The sequence below is a fragment of the Lepisosteus platostomus genome, chromosome 17, assembly GCF_059453375.1.
Source record: "Lepisosteus platostomus isolate fLepPlt1 chromosome 17, fLepPlt1.hap1, whole genome shotgun sequence".
In the NCBI taxonomy this organism is placed as follows: domain Eukaryota; kingdom Metazoa; phylum Chordata; class Actinopteri; order Semionotiformes; family Lepisosteidae; genus Lepisosteus; species Lepisosteus platostomus.
In genome coordinates this window covers 26,093,736-26,114,968 of record NC_142627.1, presented here as the reverse complement: position 1 = coordinate 26,114,968, position 21,233 = coordinate 26,093,736, and the positions used below count along the sequence as shown (strand labels likewise).

Below are 21,233 nucleotides of genomic sequence, written 5' to 3'. Positions count from 1 at the left end.
TGCAGTGTTCTGATGGATTTCAGTGCTACAGTTCTGGAAAAAGAGCTTCAACAAAACAAAAGTGGCACATGATCTTATGAAGCATTAATTCAAATTACAGACAGTCTTTCTCACTGTATCGATCTGGATGTTACTGACAAAATGTAATCTAACAATTTGTGAAGCCATTTTGTTTATGCATGGAGAGACTTATCTGAGAAAGACAGTACTTGTTAATGTATTGATAAAGAATTTTAGCTTTATTCAGTAGAGGGGATAAAGAATGGCTTGTTCAAATAATAGCATAAATTCCATTTAAACCAATCCAAAAAGAAAAGAAAATGCAAATGGAAAAAATCAATGATCCATGCCTGACATTTGTTACTGATTTGGCCCAAGTCTTAAATATCTCCTAAGCATTAATTATGCATTACTCCTTGGAGAGGTTTCAAAGAGAAAATATCACCTGCCAGTATTATCCATATATTATCACAAGAGGAAAACTAAAGCTGAAAAAGCACACTCCACATAATAGAGCTGAATGCAAAGGCCAATACAAAAGTCATATTTTACACTCTGCCTGAAGAATGTTCTTATATATTTACTCAGAATGGAGTATGACTGAAAAAATATCTTGTCTGTCACACAGATGCAATTGGTCTAGCACATTCAATAAAGAAGGATCTCATCAGTCTGCTTCAAATCAAAGTATTGCAGGTGGAGAAGGGGTTTCTTGGGAGCTGCATCATATTATTTATCCCAATCCAGGACCTCAACAGCTTAATTAAGAATGAACATTTCTAGAAGCAGGTTTAATGCCTTTGTGGCTGTAAAAATACCTGTAATGTGCTGATGTAATAACAGATTGTGCAGTGGTATTTGAAACACATTAAAGGAAAAGAGCAAACAGTAACTGTCAATTATAATCTTCAAGAAAACTCAAAGACACATTATATTACATGTGGTAGGAGTATTGTAGAATATTCATGCCAGTCTCAGTATTTATTCACCCTTCAGTAATCCTGTTTTTAAACAACTTAGAATTTCTGCCTGGAAGAATGGTCAAAATCTATCATCAGGCATGCCAGAATATCATAGAAAATATGGCCCTTTTGTTTTTAAATTATTCTTTTAAGGTTTTGTGTTTTCTCTCTGCAATGCTATTAGAATTACATTTTTAGACTTTTTTAAACAAGAGCAATCAACCAATCTGTAAATTGGAACAGTTGTGAACAGGCTGGGAGTGCACTGTATATTCAAACCTCCTACACAAAGCAGTCACTTGTACTTAGATACAACAAACTGACATTCTGATCCTACAGGATCCAAACAAATGCCATTATAATGACACTGCTACCAAAAGAAAAGTATAAAGAGAATAGGAAACTGTAAACTGAAACTCTTAGAGAGTTATGTATCTTATTCCAGAGCAAAAGCAGGCTAATTTCTAAGAGTACAGGATACAAGAGCTTGTGGAAGCAGTGGAAAAAAACCCTTGCAAGCCTGCAGAGAGAGAATGACTCATCAAATGACTGTTTTCCAATTATTTGAAAGTGTTAATCAGATACAAAATTATCACAGAAATCAACACCAACTTAATAATAATAATTGCTTACACTTATATAGCGCTTTTCTGGACACTCCACTCAAAGCGCTTTACAGGTAATGGGGTCTCCCCTCCACCACCACCAATGTGCAGCATCCACCTGGATGATGCGACGGCAGCCATAGTGCGCCAGAACGCTCACCACACATCAGCTATTAGTGGGGAGGAGAGCAGAGAGTAATGAAGCCAATTCATAGATGGGGATTATTAGGAGGCCATGATTGGTTAAGGCCAATGGGAAATTTGGCCAGGACGCCGGGGTTACACCCCTACTCTTTTCGAGAAACGCCCTGGGATTTTTAATGACCACAGAGAGTCAGGACCTCGGTTTTACGTCTCATCTGAAGGACGGCACCTGTTTACAGTATAGTGTCCCCATCACTATACTGGGGCATTAGGACCCACATGGACCACAGGGTGAGCGCCCCCTGCTGGCCCCACTAACACCTCTTCCAGCAGCAACCTTAGTTTTTTCCCAGGAGGTCTCCCATCCAGGTACTGACCAGGCTCACACCTGCTTAGCTTCAGTGGGTTATTCACAGGGAAGGGGGTTGACGTCACTGCGCTGGTAGGGGGTTGACGTTAACTTTGCAGGTAATTGTCTCCGTAACACTGCAAATAAGACATTACAATGTGAAATATTGTGATAGAAAAAGTGATAGATCTGAGACATTAATTTAGTATAACTTGCATCAACAGATCAAAGGGAGAAAGAAATTTTACACTATACAAAAAATCTACTCTTTGTTACTTGGAGAACAAGTACAAAAATCTACTTTAATAATTTCAACAGTTTTTCCTTGCAAAACTATGCAGACTTGCACAGTTTTCACTTTTTGTTGTCATCAAGCTTGCACTTTGAAGTGCCAGTTAATATTTGATTTATAACAACATGTTCCACTCATATAAAGCAAAAAGAAATAAATAAATAGATCATTGGTGGTGGTGGAGGGGAGTCCCCATTACCTGTAAAGCGCTTTGAGTGGAATGTCCAGAAAAGCGCTATATAAGTGTAAGCAATTATTATTATTATTATTATTATTGTTATTATTATTATTATTATTATTATTATTATTATCATCATCAATATGGAAGAAAAATGGAAATGTCATGACTGCATACATTTTCATAAACCTTGCTTGAGCAAACCTAAATTTATTTTGTTGCACAAAATTTACCTTAACAAGCCACATAATTAGTTGTGTGCCCTCTGTTTCTGTGCAACAATTAGATGATTTCAGAATATACTTGATTCTATAAGGTCTTTCAGTCAGTGAATTTCAAAGGCATAAAGACTAAGGTGGGTTCAAAACAACCCAGACATAAAGTTGTAGAAAGGCAAAGACCAACAGAGTATAAAACGTCTTCAAAGACACTGACACTGTGAGCATGATAAAGTGGAAGTTGTGTTGTACTGCTCAGACACTGCCTATATCAGGCTATCCTGCCAAATTGAACAGCAGAGCAAGTAAAAAACTGGTTAGGAATGCCACTGTGAGGTTGAAGGTAACTTTGAAAAAGCTACAGAGTTCAATGGCTGAGATGGGAGAAAATGTCCATGAGTCAAAGCTCGTTTGTATAGCCGACTGGCAAGATAGCCATTATTGAGAAAAAAAACATCTGTCCTTGAGTGGCCTTGTTCTGACTTGAATCCTATTAAGAATCTGTACAAAGACTTGAAAACTGCCATTGAAAAAAGATCCCCAAGCAAAGTCACAGAGTTGGAGCAAAGAAGAATCAGCAAACTTTGCACCAAGCCATTGTGCCAAGTTGGTGGACACTTATCCAAAAGGACTTGCTGCAAAAGGTGCTTCTACCAACTATTGAGTTCACAGGTCATTAATCATATACAGTACAACCAATATTTTTCAGTTTCTCTTTAGAATTTGCTGAAGTTTACACTACATTAACAATACATTATTTTACCCATAATAGTCTTTAGTTTGAACAGTCAGATTTTGAATAAAACATAAAGATTAACAAAATGTGTATGTATTATTTTGTAAATTTACAAAATGGGACAACATAACAGGGCTCTGATTACTTTTTTGTCACTGTCAGTTCACATTAAAGCAGAATAATCATGAAAATCTTATTTTTCCTTTTGTGGATAAGCATAAGGACTTTTAAAATTGCATCTTCATCTGGGTCAGAGAGTAAGTAAGACAATGAAAACAAAGCCCTGTTCACACCAGCACACTGAGGTTGTGAAGGTACACAGGTTAGGTGACACAATTCTCACTGCTTTAAATACACTGGGCTGCCACGTATCCTCTACCACGTATTTTGTCATGGATGCTTACTTTCAAAATTCTCTGATCAGAGAGGATACCCCAGATGTTAAAGTAGATGCTGTAAGTAGTTCCTAAAGCAACCTGCCTTTAAATATGTTTCATTTAAATCATTACAGTACATGAAACATTTTGATAGGCTTTTCAATACGTACAGGAATGCCTATATACTGTATGTACTGTACATTCAAAGCTCAGTTCCTGATTAAGTTGACCTTAAGCAAAAAAATAAAAAAAGATATACTTCCTACCCACTCATAGAAATTGTTTCATATTAAAAACACGTCAAAATATTTTAAAAGCAAAATATGAAGGGAAAAAACATTGACAGCCATAGAGTATTTTTTTTTCCATAATGTGTCACGCAAAGCATCATACTGTCAGCTTCATTAGCCTCAATCCTGGTCATCAAAACATGCACAAAGGTAGAGGCCACCCTCTTTATCACTGAAGAATGCAGCCAATAGAAATAATGTAAAACAATTTAATCGTAAAGCATTTGTGTTGCTTTTATTTTTATTTCAATTCAAATGGTGGGTTTAAATAGTGAAAGATAAAAAAGTGAGAGAAACACTAAAATTAAAAGTGCATTTGTCCTGCTGTCGACCTGAACTCTGTGAAAACTGTTCACAGAGTTTTTCTGTAATCTTTGGTGTGGAAATTTACAGCTACTAGACTGTAACAATATGCGTATTTCATCAGCATAGCTCGGTCTTGGCATGTAGTCTCATGTCCAGGAATGTGTTGGAAAACAGCCGAAACCAGGCAAACCCTGTTCTGACACAGGTGAGGGCTTTCACACATGCAGTAACACCAAAGTCACCACTATCTAGGGTTGCATTGGGACTGAATTGCCAATGTAAAAGTGATTTAAGAAAGATAACAAAACAAAGGATTTGGACTATCTTCCTAATTCAGTTGCTTATTGCATGTTATTCTGATCTCATTCAGACATTTGAAAGACCCCACAAAATCCATTTACAACTATATGAATAGGTGGATTGTACCAGTCACCTACTGTACAACTATTTATCTGAAGAAAAGACATAATGATTTCAGTCCCACAAACCCTTGTAACTTCCACTTGCATTTTTAAATTCTTACTTCACTGTAGTCCTGAGATAATCTTAGCAATGTCTTGATTGTCTTAACTTGGCAATAACCACAGGACTATTTCAAAACCAACACAAGCAAAAATTAAGAATAAGCAGATTCCTCACATCCTTCCAGATATAATTTATACATGTCAGAGTGCTCTCTCAAGCAATAGGCTTTTAGCTGTATTAAAGGTAGAAATAACAAAATGTCTACAGAAGTAAAAGTTATTCATCTGTAAACAACTGTTATCAGGGCAATCATAGCTGCATTTAATCTGCTTCACAGGAATGGCATACAAATAATCACCACTTCACAAGGCAAGCAGCTCCCATACAAACTGCAGGCATAAAAAAACAGTCCAATTTTCAGTTCTGGTATATCTACCCCAACTGCTCACAAAACCTAAGGGAAAGTAGCATCTCACCTGAATACCTGTTTCATAGCCAGGACACCTGGTCGTCCTCCTGTACTAGCTAGGAAAAAGGAAACACCCTTTCACATGAGATACTCTTTTGGAGGAGCAGTGACAACACGAGCCAGGTAAACATCTGCTGCAGTCATGTCGCAGACACCCAGCCAGAATGGAGAAAAAAAAGGAATGTGCAAAAACACATTTTCCTATTTAAAGCCTGTGCAGAGTGTGGAAACCCAAGATTATGGTGATATTTCTTGATTAAGTCTCTTCATGAGGCATCTCTTCTGAGACTGCATATCAATAATGCCAAATATAATGACTGAATAATTGAAAACATGAGGAAACAGCTGTTAACTTTGCAGCGATTTAATAACAGTGTGAACTTATCATAGACACTGCAAAGTGAAAAGCCTAGCACTAACGATTATGGGCAGCTTATCTGGGAAAGCTGAAACAAACATAAATAGTATCATGGATGCACAAACATACTTCTTGCGCCATAATTGAGAAATCAACAGAAGCAATCTGTATCTGAGCTGGGGAAAACATCTTGAAAATGTTACATCTTGAAATTGCTACTTTTGAAAGAGACTAAGGTTGTCACAGCCTTTACATCTTCCAGACAATATAGGAAAGCAAAAACAAAGCCAAACAGAATGATGGTATAAATAATTAAAAACCCAATTTAAAGTAAGGGATGTTAAGTTACAAATGCACATTAGGAACACCATGTTTAGAAAATTGTATACATCTTTGGTAACAAATGTTACAAAAAATATTGCTGCTCCAGTGTTAGTGAACGGAAAGGCAATCTGATGCATTTCCATGATTAATGGAATGTCCTACACTGACTAACAGAGTTGACTCTTCATAGTCAAAATTCACAAAGGCCTTGACAAAGGCCTTCAGAAGGCCTCTGAAACATGAGCAAGAAGGCTCAAGTAAAAAATATAGAGACATGCATTTTAAACAGGCTAGAATGAGAACAAGAGGCGCTCCTTTACACAAAGTGTTGTGGGGGTGTGGACCAAGCTGTCCACCCATGTCCCATGTTTCAAGAAACAGCTGGATGGGTTCCTTAGATCAATTCACTGCTAATTACCCAATGGGCTAGAAGGGAGACATTTTAGTGTGTACACTGCTGTTCATAACCATTGTTTTGTCCTAAAGTTCTAAGATGTGAAGGCACAGAAAATATTTGTCATCCTTAACTATATGTCATGAAATCAACAGGCACATTCGTTATAAAACCTTCTGAAAATAAAATGAATCATATTAATCCCTGTACAGCTTGTTTTTGTGGGTGCTGCCACGTGCTCTGACCAGATTAATATTACACCTGGGAAAAAAGAAGAAATAAATCCTGAAGATAACCCCTGAATACTGACTGAAACCTTTTTTAAAAAACATATATCCTACATTGATAAAACATTGATGAAAGCTGACGCAAGCACATTTCACTACGGACAAGACAAGGATTTTGAACACATCCCTAACTGAGCTGCAAGACAGAGGCATCTCCACATTTTAACAGCAGTGCAGAACTTCTTGTTTTCTTTAACACGTCCATTTTTAAAATTTCAATTCCGAGCTCAGAACTAAGCCTTTTATCAGGACCATGCAGTTTCTCAACCCTTGCAGTGTACCAGGAAGGACAAAGTCTTTGGTTTGGCTAAAGCTAAAAGTGCAATTATTTTTAACTCCCCTCTGCACAGACAGAATGCTTAAATGCATTAAAGTAAGACCACATTCCTGCATGAGTGTCACTATAGACAAGAAAAAAACTCCCAAGGGGAGATTTCTGTATGATTTATTGGTTATCCAACAATAACTTCAAGACAGAGCAATAGAAGGTAGCGAGGAACACATCTCTCTACAGTTGCAGGTCATCCATAATTGATCTTGACATTTACAGTCCAATAATAAAAATAACTTGATGAAGGAACGGTAAAGAATACCGCATCAAAGACAAAGACAGCAGAGTAATCAGAGAATGAAAGAATGGTTTAACAACTAATTAATTTTCTGTAGATATACATTATATTGTAAATAATGTAAATATACATTAATATAGTGGTAAAGGTTTAACTAGACTTCATTTGTCATTAAGGGGTAAAATGAAATTCAAGAGATACTCATAATTATTCATACGTAATTTTTACTAGCATTCTACTTATACTACAGTATTTACATAAACATTTACTACTGTATGTATATTTGCAAAACAATATTTTGAAAAAAAGAATGTCCATAAACCAATCAATGTAAATTTATCTCACAATAAATTGTAATTTACAAGTAGGTATGGAGGTTAGTGTTACTGCTTATAGCTCTCAAGCACTGGGTGAAGGTCTGGGATGGGACACTTTCTGGTGTTTGCAAGTTCTTTGCCTGCATAGGTTTCCTTCGCTTTCTAAGGACAGGCTAACTGGTATCTCTACATATTCCTGGTGATTGCATGTGTGGGCATATATAAACTTCCACCATAGGCTCTAATAGCCAAAAGCCTTACCAAGAACTAGTGGATTTGAGGCTACTGATCATGGATGGCACTAGTAGTAGCCCCAATTCTGTGGGTATACTGTTCAATAAGAAATGTCAGAGAAATGTTAAAGATGCACTGCATCAGGTTTCTGTAACCAAAGCCATTTAAACATGTTTTGAAATGTTACACTTATGTAAAAACAAAACACTCAAAGTGTAACAAACACAAGCATATTCAACAGACAGCATTTCCATGCTGGTCCCAGTTGTAACAGACTATCAAGGTTCTTAAAGCTGGGGTCCAGCCCAATGCTGGATTTTACTGTACTTTGGCAATAATACTGCCCTTGTTGCCAAAATAAACACTGAATTACTACAGTATTTTATTCTGTTTTTTAGCATTGAAGTCACGTCTCTGTCAGAATCTATTATATTCCTGTAGCTGAAAGGACAGAACTGAAGCTGTCACTTTAATCAATCAGCTATCCAAGTTTAGGTCAGCAAACAGGGCAGATTTTATTCTTGTACTTATTCCCAGCATGCTTTTCCAAACTCTGAGTCCCTGACAAGGTCAGATTCAGATTGCCCCACCCCCACAGAATTCACCTGATTTCCTGTCACGTTCCCAGAATGAAAACACTAACCAGCAGAGCAAGCTATGAAAAAAAAATGGATTCTATTCATATCACATTAGAAAAACCAGCATTCGTTTGATCTGTGCAGAGATGTGCATTCAGAATAGTTTGTGTTAATGACTGCTAGATGCATGAACATAACCCAGAAAGAAAAGGGACAGAGGACATAGTCATGAAATTGAATTCATGTTCATGGGCAACTCTCAGAGTGACTTTTAAATGCTAGGATTATACAGTACCACTTAGCAGTGGTGGTCTATCCTATGATACAGACTGAACAAACATGGGTTTTTATCTCATACAAAATAACCAAACAGTTTTTAACAATCCTGAATGTACATGTTTTGTGCATAATGCACTTTTTATTAATTAAAAAACAATATTTAAAAAGTGGTATAGATCAGTTAAAAAACAGAAAGACACTGCTACTTACAGTGCCTATAGAAAGTGTACACACTCTTTACAAAGTAACACATTAAGTGGCCTGCAATCACGATTTTACCTTTATTCACACATTGTAACACACATCTTCCAAGTGAAAAACCAATGCTCAAATATTCTAAAAAGTAGCTACTTCTCATGATCAAATTTTTTGGTGAATCCGAATGAAGGGTAGAATCTTCCTGTGGAAGAGACTTTAACTCCAGAGTTGAAAGAGATGGCAGTCAATTAAATAAAAAAATGGTAAGGAAGGTGTTCGTCGTTTTACCAAATGTTTAGAGGATGGTCTCATTATCAATAGCACCCTCTTTCTCCACAAAAACAGACACAAAACATCCTGAAAACATTCACAACGTAAATCCCGGTACTTGATTAACTATGTCTATAAGGAGAATTGCAAAGACACCTACAGTACATCAGCAGATAACTGACAGAAATGCATCGGTACGGGACTGATCAACATATCATGTGCTTAATTATGTGTATCAAACAAGCTCGAAAACACAGACAAGGGAAGTAGTTATGTCCAGGGGAAATCTTCTCTTCTAGAAAAGGAAAACCTCTCATGTCTCAACCAAGAAAAGCAATTTGGCAGCATCAAAACTCAGACCAAACTGACAGTCTACCATCCAGTCATCACTCCTACCTTACTGTACAGGCTGAAACACAGACAACGAATATGTAACATTTTGCCAGTGGGAGGACAGTTAAGTCAATATTAGTATTCTCTCAGCTGGCACCACAAGCACTGAAGACATGATCTGGCTCCCAAAATAGTGGGTTAATGATGTTGTCCAGGCTTCAGACTCAAGGTTTGATAAGAAGGTTTTCTTCTCCCAGACTATCCAAAGCAACAGCACCAAAAGATGCCAGAAGAATCATTTAAAAATATGGTATTGCAAACATGAAGAATCAGTATCAGTTCAAGGGAGATTATGGCCTTTGACTAAACCAGACAGAAGAATAATATCTGGAACGGACTCCAGAGCTTCGAAACCAGGGAAGTTAGAACAAAGCAGCAAATAATGCAAATAAAGCAAATAATAAGCGCTCACTATGACCGTACTGTGCAGCATGCCAAATTACACCTGCTCAAGCTGCCAGAGAGTGTGCAGATTGGGTACTGGTCTTCCTTCATCACCTTCAGGTTCATGGAAGACAATCATCCTCACAGTGAGGTATAGACAATTTATTTTCTATTAAAGTTAACTAGATTTTACCAATTCCAGAAGACTATCTAAAAGAACAGGGAAAAACAATAATTTCAAATATGTCAAATAATGCACAGGAAATGATTGTACACAATTACACACCTTAACAGCAATCAGAATCATTTGGATATTTAAAAATGTATTTGACATCTTATTATTTTTAATACAGCATGTAATGACTACTGCTTTCATTACCAAGGTACTCAGTCTTCAGACATGACATCTTTTGTTTAGTAGAAGCCAGGGAATCTGATTTACAGGGTTGGGTGGAGACTGGCATAAAAATTCACACTTGGTGGCATTCATTTTCAGAAACTGTAAAGACGCATGGCTGGATTATATTTTTTCTAGTACAAAAACTGACAGCAAACTCGCATGTCTTTTTCCTTAGAACTAGTTTAATTAACTACCCTTTTCCCAGTTTTCGCTTCTATTAGTTTTTCATTTACATTTGCTGTTTGTTGATTTTTTGTTTGAAAATAAAAGCACAACTTATTTAAGCTAGTTTTAAAAAGCTAATTTATTGCTGCTAAAATAATCTCCACTATCTTATTTTCATTTTGATACACCATCATTTCATTCTAATGTTTTGGTTCTTTAAGATTGTGAAGGGTGTTGTGTAATTAAATAAGCATACATATCAAGTTTAAGTAACAGACACTAATTTACTGACTCCTTCATCATTAGGAAATGTTAGTTAAATTTGAACATTTCCAGCAAATTAGGTTATTTATTGTCCGAATAGAAAACAGATTTTGCACTGCATTGGATTCTAGGGTACTTATTGTTTTAACAGCTAAATTTGCAAATTTAATAGCAAGTTTCCAGACTGTTAATTCCGAGTTGAGCAAACACAAGGTGAACATAAACTTGAATAAGGCTGCAATGCTTTTTTAATTTCTTTCTACTTTTTAGAAATTAATTAAGTTCTATTATTATTTTGTCAACTGCTTGCTGACTTGGTCAATGATAATACTGTTGTGTTTTTGAGAGGGCAGTTTAAGGCAATCCCAATTTGTGTTCCTAAATTTATTGTGCTTTACCTTGAGACTTATGTGTTTTAACAGCACTGCAGTATTTTTTTTATTACTGAAACTGCATTGATGACTTTATATACAAGCCAAAGAACAAACACCTGCTGTATTAAAACCTAATCCACTCTTCACTCTTGAGAAATCTATGTGTGAGTGAGAGATGTGTATAAATGTTGATTTGATTTTTCCATCTACCATTCCTAATGATGCATCACATATTAAGGAGGTTGAATCGGCAGATTTTACCACCACTATTACCAATGCTTTTAATTAATGATGTGGTTGCAGGCACATAGCACATTAGAAAAGATATTAGTGCTGTAACCTTTTAAAACCCAATTCCACTGACAAATTCAGCCTATAAGGGTTCACTGATTTATGTCAATTACTTCTTGTGGCTAGGAGAGCACTCTCACGATAACGTCCTGATGAAACCCAAGGGTAAATCTCAATGACTGACTAACGTGTACAGCCCAAAACTGTCAATACTGTCAGTTAAGCCACAGCAACAAAACTGGTCAGTAAAGGGTGTTGTGATTAAACCTATATAAATATAAAATATTTACAATCTGAATTGGTTTCCAAATGCTTATTATCACTTTCTTTGCACTATTTCAGATCTTCATTTCCCAAAATTGCCATGTAAATTTTGGCTACTTGCACAGCCATACCTCTCTGTGACGATGTGCACATGAAAATTGTAGTGCAAGTCCCCTTTAAAATGCTAAAATATAATTACAGACGTTCTACGGAAGCATTCTGTATTTGGCACGTATGCCCAGACAACATTTGTTTATTTAATAGGGTAAAGTGCTAAATTAATAAACCTGGATAATAAAAGCAAGATTGAACTTGTAGACTGAAAAACAGTGTGCTCTGTGATGCTCATCAGTGGATGTCATCTTACAGTTGAGGCACAAATGGTATCCCTCACCTTGTCGATCGTTATCTCCAGCGCTGATGCGCAGATCAGAACCACCTTGAGTAAATCTCTCATGTGCACTTAAAACTATGCTAGTGACATGTTAATTAAACATACTGTATAAAAGAAAGCATTGCTTTATGAGGGGGCAGTCTTGACTATTCCAGCATGCTCACTGTAAATGGTCAAATCAGATTAGTGACAAAGAGAAGCCAAGATAGTTTTCAAGCCTCACTAATCAACTGATTAGAATTTGAATTTTTCATGTGCAATCATGCAAATGAGACCCAGAAAATTGAAAAGAAAGGTTCTTAGCAGGTTTTCTTTTTTTTAACAAGAATGGACCAGAGCAGCAGCTCTTTGCAAAATTAGAACATTTACAGTAAGAAAGGTTTTTACAGCTCAAACACACATAGAGTGCAAAATATTACTAATTTATTTCTGCCTGTAAATGGATCACAGCTGTAAAACTAGAAATTCATTAATTGTATGAGTAAATTAAATTTACCAAAAAGTGAGAAAAACTTACAGTTTTTACTTTTTCAAAAGATGTGGGCTTACTCCCTTTCTCAGGTTCCTTCTCTCTCTTCTTTTCTTCTTTCTTCTTTTCTTTTTCTTTCTATTTGAGGTGAAAACAAAGAATTTACATCAGCTTCCTTGCTTAAAACAGGCTTCCAAAAATAGGTGCAGTGTGAAACCACTTTGGATACTGGAATAGACTTCTTTTAATTGTATGCTACCAGATTTATTAGAATATTAAATTCATTACCTTTCTTTGCTGATGACAGAGTTCAGGCCTTGATTAATTACACTCATGCTGCCTGCTGACTGTTCATTTTTACTAAGCCTTTAAAACATTTTACTGTACAGTATATGCAGTCACACAGTAAAGAAAAACTCTTGGTTTAATTTAATGATAGAGTACAGCGTAACATGAACATGAAGGTATGACACTAACCTACCTATTAACAAGTGTCACCAGCAAATCAATAATGGCATCCTGACAATCATTTTGCAGGCTCATATCTCACTGAGACTGTTATGATGAAGTACATTAGTTACAACTCATCTAGGAATTAATCTTGGGGGTGGAAATTCAGTCATTTCAGAGTTTTGCCTCTTGAGTAATAAGAAAACAAGCCATAAAGGGATCAAAGAATTTCATTAAAGCTTTAAAAAAGAGTGTCTGAGTCCTCATACAGAGTGACCCACTTTTTTTAAGAATCCTTAGTTCTATAGGACAAAAATAACTAGAATTTGTTAACTTCATTATACTACACAGCATTTTTCTTCAAACATCAATATTGATTGTGGAATTTTCTGCATGTTGCTGTCGTTTAATATCTTGCTAGTTTCACAGCATGCCCTGTGTATGCTTAGCTCCAAGTTATTCTCCACTTTGATCATACTATCTCTGTGATACCCACTCAGGCACACAAAGACGTTCTGAGACAGTTTCCAGCAGACTGGGAAAGCAGGAGACAGTTGCACTGCTGTACACAGTTTTGTGAAATGGCTACATTGACATATGGTTATTTAAGAAGGTACAGTAAGATAAAGAAATATTAAATGGTAACATTTTCTTTAAAATAAATGTATAAGACACCTCAAAAGGAGAGTGACCTTTATATACAACATAGATATCTTGATTTTAAACCTCGGACCAATTCTCTTCCTGAAATCCTTTATTTAATTATATTGCATCAAAGCATTGTCTCACCTGGGATTTGAAACAATAGCTCCAATTATTACACCACACTGCTTTGGCTAGTTCACACAGGACTTATTTTAAGTAAAAAACAGTTTGCATACCATTTTTTTCATACTGATGTCTACCTGAAAATGAATTTTCCTTTCTGACAAACAAGCTTCTGTTTTTTTAAATGTACCTGTTGACCATCATGCCACACATTCTTCCAGAAGATGCAACAGAAAACAACACGACTACTGTAAATATGAATTTGTCAGACAGAGAGAGGTGAGTGCACCTTCAGGACTTTCTGGAGCTCAGTGGCTAAAGCACATTCTCTTGAGGGGCAGTGATGAAACCATGGCTTTTTGTGACCTGGCATTGAAAGATGTTCCATTATGAAGAAGGAAAGAAAAATCTGATAAAGCCACCAGTTTACAGCAAGCAGGCAAAGAGGATACCTCCAGCTTGTTTTTCTCAGCAGCTGCTGGCAAGGAAGGAGAGGATGCCGGGGGCAGAACAGCATCAGAGGGCTTCTGTGCAGAGGAAAAGGAAAGAGAGCAGCTCAAGCACATGAAGAGAATTCAAAATTAATAGGCAGCGGCAACAAAGCCTGTGCACCATCTTATTATTCAGCTTTTGGATGCTTAGGGAGAAATAAAACAGTTACTCTGAATAAGAAAGCTTTATAGGGGGAAAAAAACAAACGTTCCCTTATGATATACGCATAGCAAAAAGCCATATCTCATTATTCTCCTTGGTGGCAGGTGGCTCGACTTGAAAAAAAAACTCCTATCTTAAGAACAAACCAACATTTTCTTTCTAAAATGCTCTCTTGGTGCAAAGCGGCAGGTTTCAAACTGCAGCAAGTTCATTTGGTTTCTGAGCCCTATTCACAATATGAAAGAAAACTGCTAGCCAGTGACAGATGGAGCAAGCTGATGGGAGCCATCATAAAGTTATTAATCCCTTTTCAAAGCCAATCTGTATCATGAAGGCTGAAAGGTTACCCTGTTTTCCAGATAATTATTACTTTACTTATTTTGAATAGCCCTGAAGATGATCTGATCAGAATGTGTCATTCATCACCTGCATCAAATAGTATCTGCCTCCCGGAAGAGACAGTTGGCTTTCTGGGCTACGCATGAATGGTTTAATGAAGGCATTATCTTAGCATTCCTCCAACAGATAATACGTGACTAAAACTTTGCCACAGATACCTCTTAGATCTTCACAGCAATAAAGCCACAACTCTCTGTTCTCCAGCTGTCAACGCTACCAGCAAGAAAAAGTCAGAATAAATGGACCCATTATAGCTCAGGTTATTGCAGAGTGTCAGAAACTCCTATCATTCAGCTGATGGATTCTTTTATAATCCTTATTTTATTAGGTTAGCATCACCAGAACATTTTCTTTGGATTCATTAGAGACTTACTAAGTAATACTTCTCAAAGTTTTTTATGGTCTTGCCCATTAATATCACACACACACAGTACCAGGGGAAATAACTAGCAGTTTTAACCAATGCATTAGTGAGGCAATGAAACCGCCAGACTGCTGTATATGCTGCAGGAGCAGGTATCTCTCAGCAACTCTCATCACAGTACTGTTGTTCAAATACGCATATTGATGAAGGGAGTGATGATACAATAAATGCATAGACCTCTTGAGTCAATTTGATGTTAAAAGGTTAAAAAAACAGCTATTCAAATATAGTATCCTTTAAAACTCATTACCTTGCTTCCAAGATATAAAGAATTTAAAAAGGTCTTTGTCCAAAATTCCAGACCCCCAAAATTAATAAATCGGTCTCCTGAAGCACTTTTTGAGTATTACTTCACGAATGCAAAACAGATTGGGAACAAGTTATTACCAAATTGCTTTGAATATAAGGTTAGTTTTTCCTTAATATAATTTTAGAAATACGGCTCCTGAAAAAGGATAAACCTACCCATATAGATTACATGTAAAGGAGTAGATCACAAAAGGCCAAATATCAAAGAGTAAGCAGCAGTTATGATGCAAATTTTATGATCATGGTTGTCAGAGAAGCTGAAGCATCAAACAGTTGTCATGGTGCAGAAAAAATTGGTGTCACCAATCGTAACAAATGATAGAACAGGCAAAAACAGCTGTATAATATTTTGAGGGGATTACTTTTGTGAACCTGGATCCAATAAGTTTGAAGAAATAGATAAACAGGATGTTGAATTTGTGATCTAAAAACATAATGAAGGAATACTGCCAGGACAGTGATTTTTCTGAGATTATTTTTATTATTAAATGTCGTGAAAGATCTCAATATTCCACAATATTAATTCTAAAGCCAGCCTAGGGAAATGTAAAAGAACAATGGGACACTTTGCCAAAGTGATCTGTTCACTTGTCCTTTATGTAAAAAGACAATTGCATTCTGGATCAGAAAGGCAATGCTGACCAGACACCAGAGTTATCTGATATGTCTAATCTGTAACAGTGAACCAAAAGGGCAAACAATCTGTAAATGTGAAGTTTACTGGATATGAGAAAGGATGTATTACAGTCATGTTTTAAAGTGAAAGAAAGTACCAGAGAATGACCCCCTAGTGTAATTGTGTGAGTTCAAGAAAAATTTTGATTGGAATCAGAACTTGTTTTAAACTGGTGGAAAATTTTATTGGGAAGATACTGAGTTCCAGTCAATAAAATGGAGTATGATTTTGCTGTAAGCCTTTTGCAGTCATCTGACAGATGCTATAAGACAACTTGCTTGTGCAAAAGTGACTTGGTAGTTATACTGGGACAAATGACTTCACAACTGCAAATTGTGAACAGACGGGTTCCTCACTGACGATGGGTACTGCAGGTATGAGAGGGATACCTGCTGTTACAGACTTCAAGAAGTGCAACATATCAAGTGAAATAGACAGGACCACTGATAAGCAGATGGGGACAAAGAGAACAAAAAAGAATCATGATGCAGATGAATAAGGATTTTTTGTTTTTTTATTGGTAATGGAATTTACATAAATCAATAAGATTGGGTGTTTCCTTTATTTCTTATTTTCCTTTCATATCTAATATGTAAGTATTTACACTGTTATTTCAACAACTTCACATCAAGTTACTTCTAAATTATACACATACTTTAAGTACTGTGCGTGCACATCATCTGGATACTTAAAGAATTTTTTAGTTACTATCGAATTGAAATTCAAATCTGGATCTTTGGATTACAAATAAATACTGGCTTTACCGGATCAGAAAATTGCATTAATGGCATTCCTTCAAGATGCATAAAGAAATGTTTATTTCTCACTTTTTTGCTGAAGTTGTCTTACCAGATGGATGTGACAGAGTACACTTTTGTAGTACTTCCTTGAAAAAGGACACCATAAACTTGAAACAGTTATTTCTAGGACAGTCGTTACATTAAGCAAGTAACTTTTGCTACTAGCAAGTACACTGATATTTTTAAATGATACATTGTAGATCTGTCCAAAATAGAGAGACATTTGGAGAAATGGCTTAAGACCAATCAAAATGTTTTGATACTGTAAATAAAATCCACTGTGAACTGCAAGCTTCAAATGATTGTTCTACCAGATTTCTTCCCTCTAAGACCCTGAAAAAAAATCTCTTCACTGTCTTTTGTTATAGCTATTTAACAATTAAAAGACTACCAGCAATACATGAAGACTGTGGCAATGCAAATATCACTCCAAAAAGCATGAATATAACTTGACAATTCTGATGACAGATAAATTAAATTGCCAACGTTTGGTTTCCTTACACTTGAACTTAACTGAATTTCTTTCTTCAAATCTCATATAAACAAGGAAGGAAAAAACACTTGCAGGAGGAGCTGAAAGAATGACAGCATACATGATTGGTTATCTATTGGCTTTATTTTCATGCTCTAGTACCTGATTAAATTTGCCATGAACCACCATGTTACAAAATCCAAATTCCATGGTTACTGAACACCATTCCAGATTTCACATATATGGCAAATATTTGCTATAATGCAGTCAAAGGGTTCTGCAAAGTCAGTTTTATGGCTTGGGCTTCTGAGTGTGGCCCTTTTTACTTCTACACCATTCTGCTCTTCAGAAGGTTCCATAGACATGCTGCTGGGGAGTGAGGATTTAGTGCAGTAAAACCAAACTCCATATCTATTCTAAATTCTGCTCTCAAGCTCTCTGCTGAAACAAGCATGTAATATATAAGTGTAGTTTGTTATTACAGATGAAATTACACTGGTAACCTTTCAGAAACCTTCATTTCATGCTTGGTGTCAGTTCCCTAATTGCATCATCTGGGTGCCCAGGAGTGACGAACACATTCATTAGGCTTTTCACTGGGAAGAGGGGAAACAGCAGTGGGGGTGAGAAACTAGGCTTCGAAAAAATGATTTCAGCAAAGAACACTGCTTAAGCAAAAAAAGTGAAATCTCCAGTAATAAAACTGAGCCTGATATCTTTTTGTCATAACAACAACACACACAAATGTTTGACTACAACTTAATAAGTGAAAATTTAATGGAAGAGAAAGTGCAGTTATATTCATGTCTTTTTTTTCCCTATACTTTTCTCAGTGGAAGTGGATTTGACCCAAAGTGCTTTAAATGTTTTTGCTGACACAAACTTCAGGCTGCAGATGTCTGAATTACCCACTGTGACCCTGAGAGCCACATGGTCTTATCTCCTTTCTGAAAGCAGTGCATACTACGGCTTATATCTCAATGTGGTTTGTATTTTCAGATAAACAGGATGAAAACAAGAGTGACAAAGAAATATGTGGCTCTCAAAATCACAATATTAAAACATGTATTAGGCTTGAACTGAAATTATTTTAAAGAGTACCACTGAGGGTTTCTTTAAGTATGACATATTTATGCATAAAAAGCATGGACAAAATAATGGAAACACTAAGTATTATACAGGTATGAATATTTATTAATAAATAAGGAGTTGGGCCACCATTTTACTTCAGGACAGCTTCAGTCCTTCTCAACTCTCTCTTAGAGATCTTCCCATAAAGGATCACTGAGGATCACTTAGAGCTGGTGGTGGAGGAGGCCATAGAAGGTGTTTGATTCAAATCAAACTGATGTTCATGAAAACATCTTAGATCCGTTTAGCAGTGTGTGATAGTGTTATTGCCATGGAATGTAAGGGTGCACCTGGTTACCTTAACTGGCTGCGTAATTCCTTGGTCAAAATGCTACCATGCAGAGCAACAATGGGATCCAATGATTCCAACTAGATGGCTGCCAAAATCATAACAAATTCACTATCACAAGACATTGGGAACAGGCCGTGTGCATTTAAAGCTTCCTTTGGATTTCTCCAAACATAAAAGCATCCAGATGTAGGAAAAAGAGTTAAAGATTATTCATAAGACCATATTACTTTCTTCCACTGTTCAGAAGTCCAGGTTTTGTGCTCATTACACAGATCATGCAGTGCTGTGCACTGGCCTTGGTTATAATCGGTTTCCGAATGACAGCCCTACATAAGTATAAGCTTTGTAAAGCCCACAACGTACAGTTTTTGTTGACACTGGATCATGGAGGTGTAAATTCAGTTTGATGGTAATTTGTGAGGACACTGTTGTGAGGTTTTTACAACTGTTGTTAAGTGTCTGTTTTTCCCTGTTTGTGGGCTTCAACATGTGACCGCTGCTCCTCTTTAGTGGTGCCGTTTTCCCCTTTTCAGGCACCAACTATTTGATCTCTTTCAAAATCCGTTGGATCTCTCAGGCAGCTTGAGAAATGTATTAGAGTGTTGATTTTAAGATGTCTCTTATAGCAGAAAAATATTAGTAATTAGTATTTAAATTAAATAAACATGGAACATGTGTAGAATCTTTTTTAATTGCGATGTAGCTAATTCAAAATATGAGTACTTTTTTGTTAGGTGTTTCCAGTATTTTGTCCACCTCCTGTATATATTAAAAACAAAAAAAACTTCAAAGGTATGCCTTAATGCATTACAAACCAGATAACATCTGAGCCATCAGGATTCATTAAGACATTAAACTCTTCCACTCAGCTTTGTCGTACCACAAGGGACGTACTTCCCCTGAACACTCACCCCCTCTTCCAAAGCACTTTTAAGACAACCTTTTTTTCTTCCACATCACTAAAATACAATAATGACTTGTTTTAATAATTAATTTGCATATAAAAGTCAAAGCCTGGAGTTTGTTGAGACTGTAACTCTGAATTACTGAATTACAAAAAAGGATATGTTACTCCAGGCATAACCTTGCTATAAGGGGAAAAAAAGCTCTTTGATTCTGCATTTGTAAAAAAGCAAAAACAGGAGACTTCCACATCACTTGCATTGCATATTCCTGACTATTGGCAGTTTCATAATACCAAACTGGTTGATCAGTCTGTTAATGTAGTTTAGCACAGCAACAAGGACCTGACCATTTGAAGTGGTAGAGTAAATGCGAAAAAGAATTGTCATCCGATGCTTTATTTGTTGTACGAGTGGCGTACAATACCTAGTACAATTAAAATCTCTGTTCATGATGAAATACTGTGTTTACCGACATGAGATAATGAAACCAATGAAACAGGTCAGCTGGCAAGGCAGTAAATAAGAAAGAAGACATAAAGTAATAGTGTCCTGCGAGATCCTGGGCACTTGCAGGCATATGGGGCTGTTATTGAGGAATGAGTTTCTCCTCCAATCGGAGCTGAACCTCTGGTATGAGACTGTGCTGTTAAAAGATAAGTGGCTGCAGCTCCTCATTCTCACCTGTGTCCTTTCACCAGGTTCACAGCCAAGAGTCAAGTGTGACAAACACACAACTAGCTATTCCAAATCAGATGGCAATTTGAAACTAGTAAGAAAAAGTTGATTACTGTAATTATTAAATTAGTGTTTCATGCATGGTACTCAATATTTGAGGACACATTTAGAGCATTATGTATTTGATGAAGCAAAGAAATTGTAATGAATTTAATTTTACCAATTCAAACCGTTCAAAGAACAATTTACCAATATACTAACTACAGATAAAGAAATGGAAGTTATTTTTCCCACAGCTAGCAAACCCATAATATTACATAATTGTTAATATTACAAGGGTCCAGACAAATGAGTGAAGAAGTTACAATTGGAGTGACAAAAATTCTTTCCTTTAGGGACATACAGTAGCAATGCATTTTTGAAAGAGCAGAGCTACAAGAGAGAAGTGCTTCTTCTGAGAAAGCCATGATATCATGAGATAAAACAGCTGTTGGCTACATTTAGAGAAATGTCTCCACCCATGAACCTCGAATGAATGAAGAGTCAGCGCTAGATAGCAAACTCAAAGGCACAGACAATGAAAGCTCACTCCCAGTAACTGCAGAGAGTACAACAATGACCAGAAAGGGTACTTGTATCTTTGGTTTTTAGTGGACCAATACGGAGATTGAACACAGGCAA

General features: G+C 36.4%; 1 protein-coding gene across 3 annotated transcripts in view; it reads right to left on the bottom strand.

Annotated features, from left to right (window-relative positions):
* Positions 1–21,233, bottom strand: part of smap1 (small ArfGAP 1) — a 96,117-nt gene that overhangs the window by 31,948 nt on the left and 42,936 nt on the right. The window contains exons 5-6 of one of the 3 annotated variants that reach the window (XM_088610514.1): positions 14,268–14,342; positions 12,646–12,735 (exon numbers count right to left, since the gene is read on the bottom strand). The exons of 1 other annotated variant lie outside the window; for it this stretch is intronic. In XM_088610514.1, the coding sequence (XP_088466640.1) occupies positions 12,646–12,735; positions 14,268–14,342 (165 nt within the window). The remainder of the gene's footprint in view (positions 1–12,645; positions 12,736–14,267; positions 14,343–21,233) is intronic. One more of the 3 variants, XM_088610515.1, reaches the window with a different exon arrangement.